This window comes from Cottoperca gobio, chromosome 1, assembly GCF_900634415.1.
Source record: "Cottoperca gobio chromosome 1, fCotGob3.1, whole genome shotgun sequence".
In the NCBI taxonomy this organism is placed as follows: Eukaryota; Metazoa; Chordata; class Actinopteri; order Perciformes; family Bovichtidae; genus Cottoperca; species Cottoperca gobio.
The window spans coordinates 22,405,200-22,424,669 of NC_041355.1; the positions used below are offsets into that span (position 1 = coordinate 22,405,200).

The 19,470-nt window shown below is 44.9% G+C and overlaps 2 protein-coding genes across 17 annotated transcripts in view; both read right to left on the bottom strand.

Annotated features, from left to right (window-relative positions):
• The window catches only part of pecam1b (platelet and endothelial cell adhesion molecule 1b), a 29,507-nt gene extending 23,524 nt beyond the window's left edge, over positions 1 to 5,983 (bottom strand). For all 8 annotated transcript variants that reach the window (XR_003832582.1, XR_003832581.1, XR_003832583.1 and 5 more), the window contains exons 1-2: positions 5,847 to 5,983; positions 5,696 to 5,731 (exon numbers count right to left, since the gene is read on the bottom strand). Coding sequence is in view for 5 of the 8 variants with exons in the window: in XM_029436577.1 (XP_029292437.1) it covers positions 5,696 to 5,731; positions 5,847 to 5,964 (154 nt within the window). In the remaining 3 variants the exon portion in view is untranslated. The remainder of the gene's footprint in view (positions 1 to 5,695; positions 5,732 to 5,846) is intronic.
• A 1,501-nt stretch (positions 5,984 to 7,484) lies between these two features.
• Positions 7,485 to 19,470, bottom strand: part of rptor (regulatory associated protein of MTOR, complex 1) — a 174,239-nt gene continuing 162,253 nt past the window's right edge. For 8 of the 9 annotated variants that reach the window (XM_029445530.1, XM_029445444.1, XM_029445202.1 and 5 more), the window contains 6 exons: positions 15,839 to 15,945; positions 12,983 to 13,110; positions 11,065 to 11,151; positions 10,858 to 10,974; positions 10,466 to 10,595; positions 7,485 to 9,921 (listed from right to left, as the gene is read on the bottom strand). In XM_029445530.1, the coding sequence (XP_029301390.1) occupies positions 9,853 to 9,921; positions 10,466 to 10,595; positions 10,858 to 10,974; positions 11,065 to 11,151; positions 12,983 to 13,110; positions 15,839 to 15,945 (638 nt within the window). In that variant the 3' untranslated portion in view covers positions 7,485 to 9,852. Of the gene's footprint in view, positions 9,922 to 10,465; positions 10,596 to 10,857; positions 10,975 to 11,064; positions 11,152 to 12,931; positions 13,111 to 15,838; positions 15,946 to 19,470 lie in introns of those variants that run through there. The other variant, XM_029445285.1, reaches the window with a different exon arrangement.

The following is a 19,470-nucleotide window of genomic DNA, read 5'->3' on the forward strand; positions in this document are numbered from 1 at the left end:
TGATCTTATACACACTTTAATCTGCTTTTAATTTGCCACACAGCGTTTATTAGTACACAGGAGTAGATCCTGAAATTGAAATTGAATCATGAGATACTGAGAGATTCACACCCATAGTAGAAATACTAAAATAATAATAATATATAATATATATATATAGATATATATATATATATATATATATATATATATATATATATATATATATATATATATCATATAATACTATATATATATACTAATATATATATCTATCTATATATATATATCTATATATATATAAATAATATATATATATATAAATAATATATATATATATATAAATATATATAGTTGTCGGTTCGCAGCCGAGTGTGCAGCGGTTGGGATGAGGATCAGCACCTCCAAATCTGAGGCCATGGCTCTCAGCAGGAAACCGGTGGATTGCCTACTCCGGGTAGGGGAATGAGCCATTACCCCAAGTGAAGGAGTTCAAGTACCTCGGGGTCTTGTTCGCGAGTGAGGGGACAATGGAGCGAGAGATTGGCCGGAGAATCGGCGCAGCGGGGGCGGTATTACAGTCACTTTACCGCACCGTTGTGACGAAAAGAGAGCTGAGCTAGAAGGCAAAGCTCTCAATATACCGGTCGATCTTCGTTCCTACCCTCACCTATGGTCATGAAGGCTGGGTCATGACCGAAAGAACGAGATCACGGGTACAAGCGGCCGAAATGGGTTTTCTCAGACGGGTGGCTGGCGTCTCCCTTAGAGATAGGGTGAGAAGCTCAGCCATCCGTGAGAGACTCGGAGTAGAGCCGCTGCTCCTTTACGTTGAAAGGAGCCAGTTGAGGTGGTTCGGGCATCTAGTAAGGATGCCACCTGGGCGCCTCCCTAGGGAGGTGTTCCAGGCACGTCCAGCTGGGAGGAGACCCCGGGGAAGACCCAGGACTCGGTGGAGAGATTATATCTCCTCACTGGCCTGGGAACGCCTCAGGATCCCCCAGTCGGAGCTGGAGGATGTGGCCCGGAGAAGGAAGATTGGGGGTTCCTTACTGGAGCTGCTGCCCCCGCGACCCGATCTCCGGATAAGCGGTAGACGATGGATGGATGGATGGAATAATATATATATATATATATATATATATATATATATATATATATATATATACTAATATAATATATATACTATATATATATATATATATATTATACTATCCTATTCTATATATATATATATCTATCTAATATATCTCTCATATCTATCTACTCTCTCTATATCTCTATCTACTATCTATCTATATCTCTATCTCTCATCTCTCTATATAATCTATCTCTATCTATATCGTCTCTCTCCCTCTCTCTCTCTCTCGCTCTATCCCTCCTCTATCCTCTCTCTACTCTACTCTCTCTCTATCCCTCCTCTCTCTTCTCTCTACTCCCCTCTCTCGCTCTCTTCTCTCCCTCCCTCTCTCTCTCTCTCTCTCTACCCTCATCTCTCTCTCTCTGGCTTCTCCCTACTCGCTCTCTTCTACTCTCGCCCTACCTCGTCTCTCTCCCTCCTCTCTCTCCGCCCTCATATCTACTATCTCCTCTATATGCATATCTCTATATACTCCGCACAGTCTTGGCTCGGGACCCGTATCTCCTGGCATAGGGCGGGTTGACTCTATTCTTCTCCGGAAGTTGGGCCCAAGGTGTGAGGCCTCGGGCCGGGTGGGGATTACTCACTAAGCCCCGGCTGAGCGCTCGCCACGTTGGAAGTTTATTCCCGGTGGGAACGAGAGGGTCGCCTCCCTACGCCTTCGGGTTATGGGGGGGAAAACTCTGACTGTTGTTTGTGCCTATGCCCCAAACCGCAGTTCTGAGTATTCGGCCTTCTTGGAGACCCTGAATGGAGCCCTGCAGGTGGCTCCAGTAGGGGACTCCGTAGTCTTGCTGGGAGACTTCAACGCACACGTGGGAAACGATGGAGACACCTGGAGAGGCGTGATTGGGAGGAAGGGCCTCCCTGATCTAAACCCGAACGGTCGTTTGTTGTTGGACTTCTGTGCTAGTCATGGAATGGCCATAACAAACACCATGTTCGAACATAAGGATGCTCATAAGTGCACGTGGTACCAGAGCACCCTAGGCCAAAGGTCAATGATCGATTTCGTAATCGTATCATCTGATCTGAGGCCGCATGTTTTGGACACTCGGGTGAAGAGAGGGGCGGAGCTGTCGACTGATCACCATCTGGTGGTGAGTTGGATCAAGGGGTGGGGGAAGACTCTGGACAGACCTGGTAACCCAAAACGGGTAGTGCGGGTGAACTGGGAACGTCTGGAGGAAGCCCCTGTCCTGGGGATCTTTAACTCACACCTCCGGCGGAGCTTTTCAGCCATCCCTGTGGAGGTTGGGGGCATTGAACCTGAGTGGGCGATGTTCAAAACCTCTATTGCTGAAGCTGCGGTGATGAGCTGTGGTCTCAAGGTCTTAGGTGCCTCAAGGGGCGGTAACCCTCGAACACCGTGGTGGACCCCGGTGGTCAGGGAAGCCGTCCGACTGAAAAAGGAGTCCTTCCGGGTTATGTTATCCGGGAGGACTCCGGAAACAGTTGCAGGGTATCGAAGGACTAGAAGGGCGGCAGCTTCTGCCGTGTCAGAGGCAAAGCAGCGGGTGTGGGAGAAGTTCGGAGAAGCTATGGAGAAGGACTTTCGGTCGGCACCAAGGTGCTTCTGGAAAACCATCCGGCACCTCAGGAGGGGGAAGCGAGGAACCATCCAAGCTGTGTACAGCAAGGGTGGGACCCTGCTGACTTCAACTGAGAAGGTTATCGGCCGCTGGAAGGAGCACTTTGAGGAACTCCTGAATCCGACTAACACGCCCTCTATGGTTGAGGCAGAGCTGGAAGCTGATGGGGGATCATCGTCAATTTCCCTGATGGAAGTCACTGAGGTAGTCAAACAACTCCACAGTGGCAAAGCCGCAGGGGTTGATGAGATCCGTCCAGAAATGCTGAAGGCTTTGGGTGTTGAGGGGCTGTCTTGGTTGACACGCCTCGTCAACATTGCGTGGAAGTCTGGGACAGTGCCTAGGGGTTGGCAGACCGGGGTGGTGGTTCCCCTATTTAAAAAGGGGGACCAGAGAGTGTGTGCCAACTACAGGGGTATCACACTTCTCAGCCTCCCTGGTAAAGTCTACTCCAAGGTACTGGAAAGGAGGGTTCGGCCGGTAGTCGAACCTCTGATTGAAGAGGAACAATGCGGATTCCGTCCTGGTCGTGGAACAACAGACCAACTCTTTACTCTTGCAAGGATCCTGGAGGGGGCCTGGGAGTACGCCCATCCGGTCTACATGTGTTTTGTGGATCTGGAGAAGGCGTATGACCGGGTCCCCCGGGTGATACTGTGGGAGGTGCTGCGGGAGTATGGGGTGAGGGGGTCACTTTTGAGGGCCATCCAATCCCTGTACGCCCAAAGCGAGAGTTGTGTCCGGATACTCAGCAGTAAGTCGGACTCGTTTCCCGTGAATGTTGGCCTCCGCCAGGGCTGCGCTTTATCACCAATCCTGTTCGTGATTTTCATGGATAGGATATCGAGGCGTAGTCGTGGAGGAGAGGGGTTGCAGTTCGGTGACCTGAGGATCTCATCGCTGCTCTTTGCAGATGATGTGGTCCTTATGGCATCATCGGTCTGTGACCTTCAACACTCACTGGATCGGTTCGCAGCCGAGTGTGCAGCGGTTGGGATGAGGATCAGCACCTCCAAATCTGAGGCCATGGCTCTCAGCAGGAAACCGGTGGATTGCCTACTCCGGGTAGGGAATGAGCCATTACCCCAAGTGAAGGAGTTCAAGTACCTCGGGGTCTTGTTCGCGAGTGAGGGGACAATGGAGCGAGAGATTGGCCGGAGAATCGGCGCAGCGGGGGGGTATTACAGTCACTTTACCGCACCGTTGTGACGAAAAGAGAGCTGAGCCAAAAGGCAAAGCTATCAATATACCGGTTGATCTTCGTTCCTACCCTCACCTATGGTCATGAAGGCTGGGTCATGACCGAAAGAACGAGATCACGGGTACAAGCGGCCGAAATGGGTTTTCTCAGACGGGTGGCTGGCGTCTCCCTTAGAGATAGGGTGAGAAGCTCAGCCATCCGTGAGAGACTCGGAGTAGAGCCGCTGCTCCTTTACGTTGAAAGGAGCCAGTTGAGGTGGTTCGGGCATCTAGTAAGGATGCCACCTGGGCGCCTCCCTAGGGAGGTGTTCCAGGCACGTCCAGCTGGGAGGAGACCCCGGGGAAGACCCAGGACTCGGTGGAGAGATTATATCTCCTCACTGGCCTGGGAACGCCTCAGGATCCCCCAGTCGGAGCTGGAGGATGTGGCCCGGAGAAGGGAAGATTGGGGTTCCTTACTGGAGCTGCTGCCCCCGCGACCCGATCCGGATAAGCGGTAGACGATGGATGGATGGATGGATATATATCATATATATATTATATTATATTATATATAAATAATATATATATTATATATATAAATAATATAATATATATATATCATATATATACCTCCTAATATATATTCTCTATATCATAATATCTATATCTATCTCTATCTCTCCTAATCTATCTATCATCTCTCATTTCTCTTCTATCTATATCTCTCTTCTATCTATCTCCATCCTCCTCTCTCTCTCATCATATCTCTACTCTCTTTCTTCTCTCTCTCACTACTCTCTCTCTCTCTCTCCTCTCCTCTCTCTCTCTCTCGCTCCTCTCTCTCTCCTCTCTCTCCTCTCCCTCCTCTCTCTCTCACTATCTCTCCCTCTCTCTCTTCTCTCTCTCTCTCTCTCTCTCTCTCCTCTCCTCTCTCTCTCTCTCTCCTCTCTCTCTCTCTCTCTCCCTCCTCCTCTCTCTCTCTCTCTCTCCCTCCTCTCTCTCTCTCCTCCTCTTCTCTCTCTCTCTCTCTCTCTCTCTCTCTCTCCCTCCTCTCTCTCTCTCCCTCCTCTCTCTCTCTCCCTCCTCTCTCTCTTCTCCCTCCTCTCTCTCTCTCCCTCCTCTCTCTCTCTCCCTCCTCTCTCCCTCCTCTCTCTCTCTCTCTCTCTCTCTCCCTCCTCCTCTCTCTCTCCCTCCTCTTCTCTCTCCCTCCTCTCTCTCTCTCTCTCTTCTCTCTCTCTCTCCTCCTCTCTCTCTCTCTCTATCCCCCTCCTCTCTCTCTCTCTCTCTCTCCCCTCCTCTCTCTCTCTCTCTCTCTCTCTCTCTCTCCCCTCCTCTCTCTCTCCTCCCTCCCCTCTCCTCTCTCTCTCTCTCTTCTCTCTCTCTCACAATACCTCCATCTCAAATACTACAACCGACCCAAGCTGACTCATGCCTTCCATCACCAACCCACTGCAGAGGACAGGGAGGCGTGTGACACTGCTCGCCCACATGTTCCCCAACACTTCCTACCACAGCGTTTCCATCGTACCAGACAGCAGCTCTGATAACAAACACGACTGTTTCCACTGACTGACCATGTGTCTCTCCTAGCTTTGTGTTTGGGATAGTTTTTTAGTGGCTGACAACTGATTAAAAAGTCTTCCAACTCAAAGCCCAATAACTTTGTCCAGATGGAAAGTAATGCAATGGTGCTCCACAAACACGGGGCCCTTTTTAAAACCCCACCTTCTGCTCCAACCAAAGACAATTCCGTGGCAGATATTCAGTAAGCTGTCTCTATGTTATCTTAGAATATACTTACATCGCTCTGCGTTCACCACTCTCCCTGGATGGAAGTCTTGGAGCAAGATAAGAAAGTAAAGCACCAGGTTAGAGACAAATCTATCAAGCACCTCCCCCAAAGTAAATCCAAAGAATTGCTAAAGAAGAAGAGAGAAGGTCAGCGGTCTTACAGCTGGACAGGAGCATAGAGGTGAGCAGGAGTAGGAGGTCCATCCTGTCTGAGGAACACTGCTGGCTGTCCCGCTGGTTAACACACTTGTGACTATGCTGGCTGTGTGGGGGGCACATCTGATTCTGGTGGGCGGGAGTGGACACTAAGGTGGTGCTCTACCTCATCCACTCAGTGGTCAGCCAGCGGTGATGGTTATCAACCCGAGCAGCCGTCGGCTTGGCTTAATTTGCCAGGAAGTGAGTGTTGTTTCCTCAGGATGTTCATGCCGCCCGGCTCTTGTGCTGTTGTGGAATGTTCTCCCAGGTCTCCTTCATGTATGTGTGTGTGTGAATGGTAGTCTCAATAATGTTATATTGCAGTACTCAGGCCTTTGACCTTTGACCTCGGCTGGCAGAACCGTTGCAGGTGGAGATGAACAAGACAGGGGCAGAAGTCTTTGTGTAGCAAAGCACATTTCCTGAATGGTTGAGCTCAGCTACTGAGAAGTGTTTTCACAGACATAAATCTAAGCCTGGCTCTAACAGAACACAGATAGGTGGAGCTATTGTCACACAGACACATACACACACACACACACACACACACACACACAGACCTGGCTCAGGCGTAACCTGCTGTACTACTGAGAACACTTTTGACTTCAGTGGACGGTCAATGTCTTGATCCAATCTGAGATTTAAATGAAATGAAATGATTCCTTCACAAACAATTTGAAGCCCCCAAAGTGTTCAATATCAAATAATCAAATATGACATTACCAAAGTATATATATATATTTTTTTAAATATAAAAATATTTAAAATGTCCTTTTTTAAAAGTCTGTTTTTATCACATAACAGTATTTTCCCCAAATTACACGTTTATTTCATAATGTCACTTATTTATGACAATAGAGTGGTAACACTTTCTATGTCTATATTGCATTATAATATATACAAGTATAATTATAAGCATTTTAGAATGACTTACAAGGTCAATTCAATCATAATTAATTGCTGGTCACTCTAGTATTTTAGATTTAATGATATTTTTAATTTCATTTAAAGCAAACAATGACACTTGTAGTGACTTATAACCAGCTTGTAATGTATTGTATCTAAAGGGTTTCAGCCAATCACACGTCTCCTCTCCTAACCACCTGCTCCAGAGAGCTGCAACAACTAAAGAGACACTCTCCATCTTTAGAAACATAATGCTGTGTAGCATTATGTAACACTGAATTAACGAGCCAGCTGCTGCTGCTAACACTGGCTCGTCACTTTAATACTGAGTAATACATCTCAGCTAACAACCAAACTCAGCTAGTTAGCTGGCTATTGAGATGGCATGTGTAGCATTGTTAACATAAATAAAAAGGGGTCAGTTATTGGTTATTCACAGCAGCTGCTGATTGTTGATTCAGAATTACTTTGACAGTGTTTTTGCTTTAGCTAACAAGAGCTAGCTGGCTAAATGTAGGTACGGGTTGGCGAGTATGCTGGGGGCACGTGATTGGCTGGAAAGTGAGAGGTTTTGACACCAGGAATACATTAGTACAGGCGCAAAACTGATCGAGATTAAAAATGTTATAATGTAGACCAAAATATACAAGGACCACAACATAAAATAGTTTCAAACGCCAGAAACAGACACAGTCCGGTGTTGTATTTGGTTTATTTCATCTCCTGTCATATAAACCACAGTCAGCAAAGCAGTCTAAAGTCTCAGAGACAAACCTGATTGTTTTCATTGTTCCTTTACTACTTTGTTAAAGTGTCTTCTTTTTCTCCAGATCTAAAATCTTAAAACTCAAAGCAGAGATAATTGTGATTCTGAGCAAATGGCCCGTCGCCAAAATGCACTTTTTTGGCTGAACCGGTGAAGCAGGGTGAGCTCAGTGACGGGGTGATGGTGGGGACTAATGCAGACTGCATGGTGCGAGTTCCAGTTCACTTCCAGCCCACGAGTCCGCTAACTTCTTCGGTGAAAAGCAAAGCTCGTAACAGCTGATGCAGAGGGGTGAGGTGGGCATTGGGGGTACATTGCCGATGAAAGGGGGCATAGCAGGAAAGACTTTGGTGAAGTGAGTGTGTGTGTGTGTGTGTGTGTGTGTGTGTGTGTGTGGGTAAGGCTGTCTCCACTTTTTCCCCCTCCACCTCACTGAGGCTAAGGCAAACAAAATGCCTGCAGAATTAAAAACATAAAATTACAAAACAGGGAGAAAAAAGTTAAATAAGCAAAGCTGCAGCCCCACAGAAGAGGCACGTCGATGGTGATACTGCACGGAAAAACTAAACAAACTCAGAGGCCCCCTTATAATAAAAAGGGCGTCTTTACCAAACAGCACCACAATGACTTGCTCATGACTGAGTACACCTGTCCGTCATACTGCAGACACTGGGGAGGCTGGCTGAGTTGGCTCATAAAGTTCCTGAGCAAGATTTAAGACGCAGACTAAAACTTGACACAGTGAGCATGAAGCGGTATGGAGTTAAAGCTCTGATGTAATGCATGCAACTCACTTTATGTCTCTAACTTTGTTAAACAAAATCAAACCAAACAAAGCCTGGCAGTAAAATCTAAATCAAAAAATAAAGTTTTATCAAAGTGAAAGATGATCCAAGCAGTGGGGCGGGCAGGTGGTGTGATGAGTCACATAACAGAGAAGTTCTCTAAACCTACAGAGCCGTGTGCTCCAACATTGTCTCGACTATTTGGAAACCAGAAAGCTGCCCCGCACTGCAGTTAGATAAGCTGCCAGGGTCAACTTCTATTTATGAAGCCAGAAAATGATGAACTGGCACACAAGGGCCACGATAAAAAAATAAATAAAGGAGGGTTTTTCAGACCAGTGCACTCTATTTACATGGCTTCTTCTGCAATCTTTTGATTCCACATGGGGAGAAGTTGGACATATTGATTGGCAGAAAGTTTAGTCAATCACAGGAAAATCAATTAAATTGATATATTTCCCATCTGATTGTATGATGAGTCTATAACAAGAAACTGAAACCTGGAAGTGGGTTTTTATTGCTTTGCGGGCAGGTACTGCAGGCTCGCTGGAGGACTGGGTGCTCAGCTTTTTACTAAATCTAACCCTCCTCTCACGGTGCTCGATATCAGCGTACGTATCATCCTAGGGGCAATGGAGGTTTTTCCTTTTCACAGGAGATACGTAAAAAAATAAACAGAAAGTCCCCCTGAGCCACAACAAAGGGGCTTGCATGGAAAATAAGATTATGTTTGGCACACTGGGGTCAGGGAAGCAAGAAGGAGAGTTGTAGTATGGGAGCAGGCATCTTTTTAAGTCCAAGGCTATGAAAACCCACTGTGGGGCACATCTGTGCTATAATCCACTTTAACACACACACACACACACACACACACACACACACACACACACACACACACACACACACACACACACACACACACACACACACACACACACACACACACACACACACACACACAGTCTGCCTGCTCGACGCGTCGGGCCAGAATGAGTCCTCCTGCTCTGGGTCCGTCCCTACAGACGTCTGGCCAGCGGTGCAGCACAACTCTGAGTCCTTTGGCTGTGAGACGGCCATTAAAATGAACACACCGGGGTCCAGCGGAGGGCGAGTCTTGTATTTCCTGGATCAGTGAATGTGTTTAACAGTGTGTGTTGTCCTCTGGGCGCCCCCCCCCCCACCCCTCTGTTCTGACTAGGTTGGTAGTGATGCTCGCTGAGTGGCAGGGAGGAGAGTACTGCTCCTTTTAAAATAGAACCTCTATTCTTCAGTATACGCTATTTAAATATACACACTCCTCAGCACAGCCAAGTCTACAATCATTAGCTTCATAATAAGAATATGAATAAACAGTGAGAATAATAATATATATCGAGTTTTTGTCAGCAGCCATCACGAGAACATTCAGGGTGGTAATTGCATATGTACAACAAAAACGTCATTTACATCCTGGAGCTCGAGGCTCAGGGTCAGAAGTCATATGAGGGTGGGGGGGTGATGTATGCTGGTGTGTTATCTGAGCCTCTTCTCTGCTGAGTAGATGGACATGTAGTAGTCGTTACTGCCGACCGCCAAGTGGGGCTGGAGGGAGACAGAGAGAAGGCAGATGTATCACATTATTATTATTACTACATGTATCAATGATGTGTGTTCACAGAAACTGTGCAGAGGTGTGGAAGTGTGTTTTACAGTATTACATAAGTATGTAACATATTAGCCATGTTGTTTTGCTATGTAAAAGGTAAAAAGCAAAAGAAAAGTAAAAAGTTCAGTTATGATCAACATGGACCAAAGTATGAACTTGTGATATAAACAGCTTTTTTGTTTATTTATTTTACTGATAGTAATATTATGTTTTAAAAATAAAATCATCCTTTTACGTTAAATAAGCCTGGACATTGGCCTTAACACCGAAGTCCAAGTGGCCTTGCCTCTAAAATGATGAAATTCCAGGCTTGAGCTGTACTGCAGTTACTAGATACTTTAAAACATAACATCAATTTGCAAACTATCGAGCGTTATATAGATAGACAACCCAAACTCTACAAAAGGTCGATTCATTCTTCAATGTGTGACATCTCCCGGCCCAGACGTACGACTGCATGAACACTGCCGTGTTATTTACCCAGTGAGGATGGAAGGCTAAACAGCTGATGGCCCCGATCCTCTGTCCCATGAAGCCGTCGTAGTACTTTATGTTGCTGATCACGTCGCCGTTAGCGTTGTAGACTGCTATGAACTGGTTCATCGACCCACTGGAGAGCAGAGGAGACACAGCGTCACATCAATCATACGCCACTGGATCTCTTTTGTGGTGACATGTGACCTTCTCAATGGACGTCAGGTTACATTTGTTTTGTTTCTCAAGACAAGTAAATACATAAAGAACAACAATGTGTGACTCTTCTTATTCAGACAAATGGAACAAAGTAAGGAAGACAGACAAGGAGGACTGAAGGGATCTGACCTAAACATTGTGGGCTCAGCTGGAACCTGCGTCTACACAAACAAACTCACCAGGCGAACAAGTTGGCCTGTGGGTGGATGTCCAGGGCTGTTAACCCCTTCACTGTCTGCAACACGTTGATGGAGTCCGGTGTCCGCGGCTCAAAGAATCGAACGTCTCCGTTAACACTGGTGGGGAACGTCAAAGCCAGTTTAGGCAACAACAGCAAAACAAACAAAAGTCTTCATGAATCTTAACAGAGAGGATAGGGGGCATACCTGACACTGATAACATGTCCGTCTGTCTCCTTCTGCAGATGAGCTTTGACCACCCAGGCTCCGTGTTCCCTGTAGGTCATCACCCGACTGCAGACACACACATCAAATGTATTATATTATACAACACCAGAGCTGTGAGACTGTGAACATCATCAGAAGCATAACAAACTGTTAGAATGAACAACAATTATAATGACACAGTTCTTAAAAACCTTGTATTGTGATCAGTATCACATAATAAGTTTAACAGCTAATGCTAATTCTTGCTAAATAAATCTCCAACGTTCCTAAAAATATATGGCAAAGTCTTGATGTCATGGTAGATGTAGTGTGGTACATTTCAGATGTGTCTCTAAAGTGTATCCTCATGTAAACTGTTGCAGTCAAAGGAACTAAAGCAACTTTAAACATCAGTTTGTCACATGGAGCCATCGGTCTTTATACAAATACCTCTCAGACATCTCTATGTTGTCTAGATGAAGTATACACATTCTCACAATTTTGTCTTGATCATTTTTGACACTAGTTTGAAATCTGCCTTTAAATGCAGCACTGGTGATTCCCTCTCACTTGCCCTTTGTGTCTAAGGTTGTGAGTTTGAGCCCCGCGTGATGCAGAATCAACATGCTAATGCATTGTGCTGTTAGAGACACATGAATTCAAAGCTATTCTTAATTCTTATTCCTTTTTATCCCTCTCTGCCTGCCCAGCCCCCGACTCAGCAGATATACTTTTATTGGTTTTGTTTGTTGCTGTGATGAGCAGATGAACCAAGATGATGATGATTACAGAATCTGATTCAACATTAAAAGTCATTACTTTAGGAATACTGTTAAAATGTATTTATCCATTTATTTTATTAATTTTTGTATTTTACTTTGTGTGTGTAAGTGTGTGTGTGACCATAACTCTTAAGGTCACACACATCTTGTCATGTCTGTAGAAAAAATAAATAAAAAGATTTTAAGAAGTTTTATTTTGGAGTAATTCAGTACTATACTATGTGTACTATATTTGAATTGATTTAAACAGTTTGACCTTGTGTATGTGCTGAAGCCCTTCCTCTCATGTGTTATGTGGAACAGGGGATTACCTTGTTATCAAAACAGATTAAAAAAGCTCCAGTAAACAGTGTAAAACACAAAAGCTTTTTCTTTCTGCTGTAACATGTATTAAAGGTGAAAGACCACTGGGTGGCACCATGGGATCATGACACGTTTGTCCTGGAGAGACTGCGGTGGCATTAGAGCTGAAAACCTGAGCTGCACAGGACTACCAACTAGCCATAATGCACTCTATTAAACCTGGTCAAATACATCCTGACTACAGGTGTGACAGGAAGTGCATTTGATCTCCTTAAAATGTAAGACAAAACACATGCATTTACAATAGTTTACAACAAATTCATTCATTCAGTCATTTTAACATTGCAAGACAATTTGCAACTTGCTGCACACACAAGGAATGTTCCAAACATGACCTGAAGGAGCCCGTCGCTCAACATAGTTACTGAAAGATGTAACTCCATGCCTGAGGGGAACTATTAAATGAGCTTTACTTAAAGATTTACGGGCCACTTCATGGTTTACCTGCTTAGTTTTCCTCTTTGGGACTGAAATTAAAATATTGTTTAGTGAAGTGGGGGGATTGGGTGGCACCAGGGTCCATTACAAGAGTTGGCCACCCCAGAGGGAGATTTACAGCACGCTATACATAAAAAGTATAGATTAGAGAAGTGAATAATGTAGGACTGCGTAGGAGTCAATGCTCACAGAAACTGCTGTGTGTGTTCTTCAAGTGTTTAAATAACGGGGAGACTGTTGAAAAAAGTGCTGGAAATAAAACTTTAAATTAATAATCAATTTACCCTCTATGATGAGACAACGGTGAGGTCATATTGAGAGAGTGTGTGTTTTACCAGTCGTTTGGACCCATCCTCCTGTCGAATAAGCGCACAGATCCGTCGCCCAGGCCGGCAACGATGAGGGAGCGCTGGGAGTCGCAGGAGAGGCTGGTCACACAGCTGTCTGCTCCTGTCGGGATGTCCTGGTGGACACACAAACATCCTCATTAAAGGCCGTTACAGCAAAGGTACCACTGTCAATAAAACAACACTAATTTCTCTGAAATCATCAATCATGTGCTCTGCTGAGTGTTTGGTCATTTGAAGTTGGACCTGGCATCAATATGCAGCCACAGGCGAGGCGCGGCCATTTGTACTTAATATTAATACTTAAGTATTAAGTCCATCCATCAAGACAACGATTAGCACACTGCGGATCATTAGATGTGTGAAAACACAAGAAAGAACGACACTACTGGTGGCTGAGCCACAGACTTCTATTACTTTACTAAAACAGACAACAGCATTATAGCAGCAGACTGTACTGACGTACTCTGTGCACATCCAGTCCAAATGTAAATACAGGGCTCCGACACACTTTACATTTCAAAGTTCCAGACTTCTCTGTAGATTTTTCAGACCACATTTGACATCCAAGTACAAATACCCAGAAGTTATTATGTAAATAAATGGTTTTCAAATCCAACAGCTACAATGCATGCTGCATTCTGATTAGGTATGCTATTGTGTTCTAATAATAATTATAATATTATTAATAAAAACAAATATTTGGCAGAAAGGTTCTGTAGCTCATACACTTCAGTCCAGACTCCTACGCAGAAAGCTAGACGGCAGGCTGTGACGTACCGGCAGCACATCTTGGCTGTGCTCGCTGAATGCTCTGAACGCCATAATAAACGCTGAGGCCTAAAATGTAATTTTATATTTTGGAAAACAAAATAAGTGTCTGAATATTTTTCCATACTCTTTTCTTTTTCCCAGACCTGGAAATGACTAAAATCAAAATCCATATACTGTGTAGGACCCCTGTGATACTATCACAGACATGATGTATTCATGTTTAGTATTTAATGGTTTTAATGAAAAATACTACAAGTTGACCTTTAAATGCACCTTTATGCAGAAAAACAGATTCAGGATGCTGCTCCACTTTCACTTCAATGTTAAATCACAGAGTAAGACGATATCCAACAATACTATGAAATATATATCTGTTCAAGGATTCCACTACTGCACATTCATTTTTAAGCTGTATTCTGATAATGCTTAAGCTGCAATAACTATACTTAGATTAGTATTGTTAAGCAAACTACACAATGACTACAAAGAGATGCAACGCCATTACAAAAAGACAAATCTAACTTGTCCACCAATGACACTAACAATTCATCTCATTGAGTTTTGGAAACAGAACATGGATGCAACTCCAGAAATACTGTGGACACGTTCAGGAGTAGTGTAGGTGTAGCAGCCTATAGGTCAGGGGTCGGGAACCTATGGCTCTTTCGATAACACGATATAGCTCGCAGACAATTTTGAGCTGACATTTTTTAACATGATTAACAGGTAATAAATAATTATATTGTGTCATTTTAAAGTAAAACATTTAGCAGAGGATTTGTTTTTAGTTCTCCCCTCTCTTTCCTCCGCTCGGTCTCTGGCTGTAGGTGAAGGTGTGTTTACACGTGTGTGTGTAGGGGGCGGAGCCCCGCCCGTCGCGAAACCGAGCAGAGGAGAAACTGCGCAAAGCAAGCAGTAGATTGGGGGTGTCAAACTCAATCACAGAGGGCCAACATTAAAACTGGGACTACATCGCGGGCCAAACACGGTCCACATTTATTGAACAGGATACACATATTGGATAAAGTGCAAAAAGATATGGAACATATTTAAGTCAACTGCAGACGGATTGTTGAGCAGTTCAATTTAAATATCTGAGCTGCAAAGTCGGCAAATGGTCTCAGTTGATCAGCAGAATGCAGTCGGGAACACAGCGGTGGAGATGTTTGTCAGTGTTTGGAAACACGTAGTGACCAAAGTTTCCTTCTGCATCAGAGTCTCTCACAGGCAGCTCGGCATCATACATGTCTGTGATCACACGGCCCTGAAGCTGCAGGTTTAACAGTGAGATGCTTCGTTATGTCGCACAAACAGGCCAGCTCACATCGTCCCAGAGATCTGTGGTGTGTTTCCCTTTGCTTTCCAAAAACTTTCATTTCATTCACATATTTAGTTACTTCCTCGAATGTCTTTTCCCCGTGGTTGTGCCATGCATTGATTTAATTACCCTAACCGGCGGGCCAGGTATGACAGACATATGATATTTTCTCGCGGGCCGGATATAATTGCCTTGAGTTTGACCCCCGTGCAGTAAACACTGAAACGTGCACATAAATGAGATAAATAACGTAACGTTTAGTTTATTTAATAAAAGAGCACGTGTTCAATGAAACACTGATACCGCTATTAGTACTCGGAGACGTGTTATATTAAAAAATGCACGCATAAAGTTGCATTCAAATCTATTAAATATATGGCTCTCAAGGAAATACATAAACAAATATTTGGCTTTTATGGCTCTCCCAGCCAAAAAGGTTCCCGACCCCTGCTATAGGTGGAGCCCACCTTCAAACATAAAACTGTCAGAACGTTCTTTACGGACAACAAAAGACATCAAAATGAAGGAAAGACTCGAAGGAACCAACACAATACAAACTATCCTCCAAGTTTCCAGACTGCAGTCTGTCAACTATTTGTTAATGTATTCCTTTTATAGGAAAGACACAATGGTCTTTAGTAACAGACCTGCCAGGCCTGAACACCAGCATATTAAAAGTCACTCAACGGAATCCTTGGACCAACTTCCAGTTGTATTCATTGTGTCAGACACACAACCACATGCACTAGTACCTGGACCTTCATCTCCCTGTCGGTGTCCCAGATCCTGACCACTCGTACGTCTCCAGAGGTCATCAGGAGACCCGTGTCCTGCTCCCAGTCGACCACCATGCCAGCACCTACAGCACAGGAGGACACAGCAGTGAGAATGCAGAGCACGTACACAACACTTCACACTGACGTCACAACATTAAATCAGAACTAAAGAGAAGGTGGCCTTTAAAAAATAATTATTCACAATTAATACTGAAGGTCTCCACAATGTGCCCAGTATCTGACATACAAGTATAACATATTTAATTATTGAGAATAATTTGTACACAATATGTGAACTGCAGTTTTAATTTACGGGTTTTGAACAGAGTTCATTCAATTTATAAGTGAACCCTCACACACATCAACCCACACAAACACAGCTGTTAAACACAGCGAGCATGTGTAGATCCCCTCACACACACAACACACACAATCTGTTAGGTTTCAGAGGGCTCCTGCAGCCTCATGTAGCAAGTCAAATGACAGATTAGTGAAACAGTTTCCTGCACCATTGTGGAACTAATAAATACACCACGCAGGATTGAGTGGAGCCAGAAACGGCTTTTTGCAGGGACAGCAGGTGCATGAGCAATAACGTTTATAAAGTTAGAAATAACACTTTGTCACCAGGTCTGTGTATCTGATAAAAGTTCCAAATTATTTTTAAACGTGCACTTCATGCAGATGGATGCATGGTTTAGCATTTTGCATCCTTCCCGTCAAGGCGACCACTGGGAGATGCAGATGCTGACCCTGGAAACGAGCCTGTCAGCAGATTCTGGCTTAGATGAGTCACATGGCACTCAAGTGAGAAAGTGAGGAGCTGAAGACAGCAAGTCCCTTCATGTGTTGGCAGCCACGATGGGAATCAAGCGAGCAGTGCAATGTCAGCCACACTCGCCCTGCTGGCTGTGATGCTGGCAGAGGCCTGTGGCTGCAGCCTGAAGAAGTCCGTACGCTTCACATGAAGAAGGGCTTGTTGGTCGGCTTGACGGCCTGAAAGTGTGCACCCTTATACCCATTTGTATGCTTCATCACGTCTTGCCTTCTCTGTCAGTGAAGACCGACTACAGGTTAACAAATCTCGGCACGATTAGAGTGGCAAACACCGGGACTGAAAAATGAAGCCAAAGTTGAAGTGTCAAAAAGTGCAGTTCCTCGAATGATGACTTGAGTCTGGCTCCAAAATCACCCTGTTCATGACAACTCTGCAAATCTTTATAAAACTCACCTGCTTCATTTATATTAAAGCTTAAAGTTATGCATAACTAAGGGCGTGGCTGCTTTCAGTGGCAGGTGGGTGGGTGGCGTCACAGGTGGTGAGCCGCTAGCTGTCTGCTGGGTGTAGCTGAGTTGTGTGTAAATAAGCAACCAACAACATCCTCCAACAATTTAAAGCCTTGGGAACAAAATATATAATAATTATCACTTATGTTGCACTTACTAGCTTTTTACAGACCGTACCCAGAACTACTGGTCTTCTAAGACTTTAAAGTATGTTTTGGGGCATTTATGCCTCCATTGACAGGCGGTAGTAGAGGGATGACAGGAAATGTGGGGAGAGAGAGAGACGAGGAATGACATGCAACAAAGCTCCCTGGACGGACCCAAACCGAGGATGTTGTAGTTTTAGATCAGAACCCTTCAGAGACTGTTGCAAGCTTTGGAAAAAGTAACAAAGTGGATCTTGGAGTAAAATATCTTTGTCCCAATAAACTTAGTTTGGATGCTAGTGGCTACACAGTTACGGAAAGTTCAATTTCGTCTTAACTGGATTATCTGCAGCAGCTGGAGAACCTCATTTCCCACAAGTCACAGAGCTGAGAAGAGTGCAGGTGCTACTTTGATAATGTAAGCTTATGCGATGAAGGAGAATGCAAAGAGGGGCAGGTAGGGACTGAAAGCAAAATGCACTTGTCTTTCTCTCACAAGGATGCTACAGAAACAGCATTATTTTCTCTACTCATCACGACATCGCTTCATTTCTTCCCTTCCCTCCTCCTCTCTTAGTCACTTCCTCTTCCTGTTTTTTTTCACAATCAATAACCATCTCCAGCTACTGCATGTCACCACCTTGCTTTTTATAATATTTTCAACCTAATTGGCTCCTTTCACACTATGTTTATGTGGAGAGAAGGACTCAATTACTTTGCTCCTCTCTGGCCTCGCAGAACAATAATGAGCCTGTGCATCTTACATGACCCTCTCCCACTGCTCATCTCCTCTGTGGGCCTCCTTTATGAGTCGTGACTGAACTTAACTTCCAGCCACTGAGCCATCTGTGACAGAGCTTTCTACTGTTCTACTTGGCTTGTATTGTCAGGCAAACCCAAGCCCCATAGGCGGCTTCACATCCTCCACCGTGACGTCATGCTGCCGCTCAGGCGTCACAACATCACACTGCCGGTAGCGTGTGTACGTGTGAGGGGATAGCACGCAGGGAAAACCACTTCACACGACTGCGCTCAGTCGGTGACACATTCACAGTCACACGCTTGATGCAGGCTCATTTCAGAGGCTGTTAGAAGAAAGGAGGCTTTCCCCTTTGAAGCTCGCAGCTCTGTAATGAGGAAATCTGGGTTACAATGAAAGGGGTGGAGAACGGAAGATACCCAAATACACAAAAGCGTGTGCATGTATTTCCTCTAAAATAAGGAGCACGAGATTTTGACACAGTTTGATCCCTCGTTATGCATCATTATCTTTCCCTGTGTCCGAACATGATGAGATATCAAGTGCATGTGAGAAGATCCCTACAAGACTAAGCACTGCTAATGGTCTGATGACCTCCGCCAAGGACTTTATGTTTTCTCTTCGATACTAGAAACTGGAAACTACTGATCCGATTTTCATGACACTTGATGGAAGGGTGTAGCATGGACCAAGGAAGAACATGCTATATTTTGCAGCGGATCCGTGTCATGGGGCAGATACATGGATTAGTTTACACTTATGAAAACGGCCTGTGGCAGTGGGGTGTGGTTAGGGCGCCGGCTGCTGGGGAGAGACAGGAGTGTCCCAGCTGGAGGCCAGACAGCTGAACGGAATCAGGTAATCAGTCACATAATAAATGCATGGTGATGGCCTGGTTCTGGTCTTGTGCAGTAGGCTGGGTTCCAGAGGAGACGGAGACGCTTCTTCAGCCAGGACGCAGCGCAGCCTGGAGAGCAGTGGACAGCAGAGCGACCGACAGGAGAGCGACCTGTCAGCTGTGCCTGTGATATACACTTACCTCTGTGTGTGTGACACTACATCTCCTCTCTGTCATCATTATCCCTGACTGTGGACAAGAAGGTCCACACGGCCTTTGGGTTTCTATTTTAAGATTTGCCAGATTGACCTGCTAGGGTGCCCTGCAGCCACAATAGGGTGCTGGGCCCCTATAGACGGTGGCCTATAGGTGGTTGGTTTACAATAGAAACATGGAGGTGCAACATGACGCGCTCCCTATGTATATATGAAGGGCTCAGTCTAAGCTTACGAAAAACAATTCTTAGTTTCAGGTGATTATACACAAAAACATTGTTATGAATATTAAATTCCATTTCTGTCAACAAAAAAACCTAAATCCTACACACTGGACCTTTAAGACAGATCCTCAATTGGAG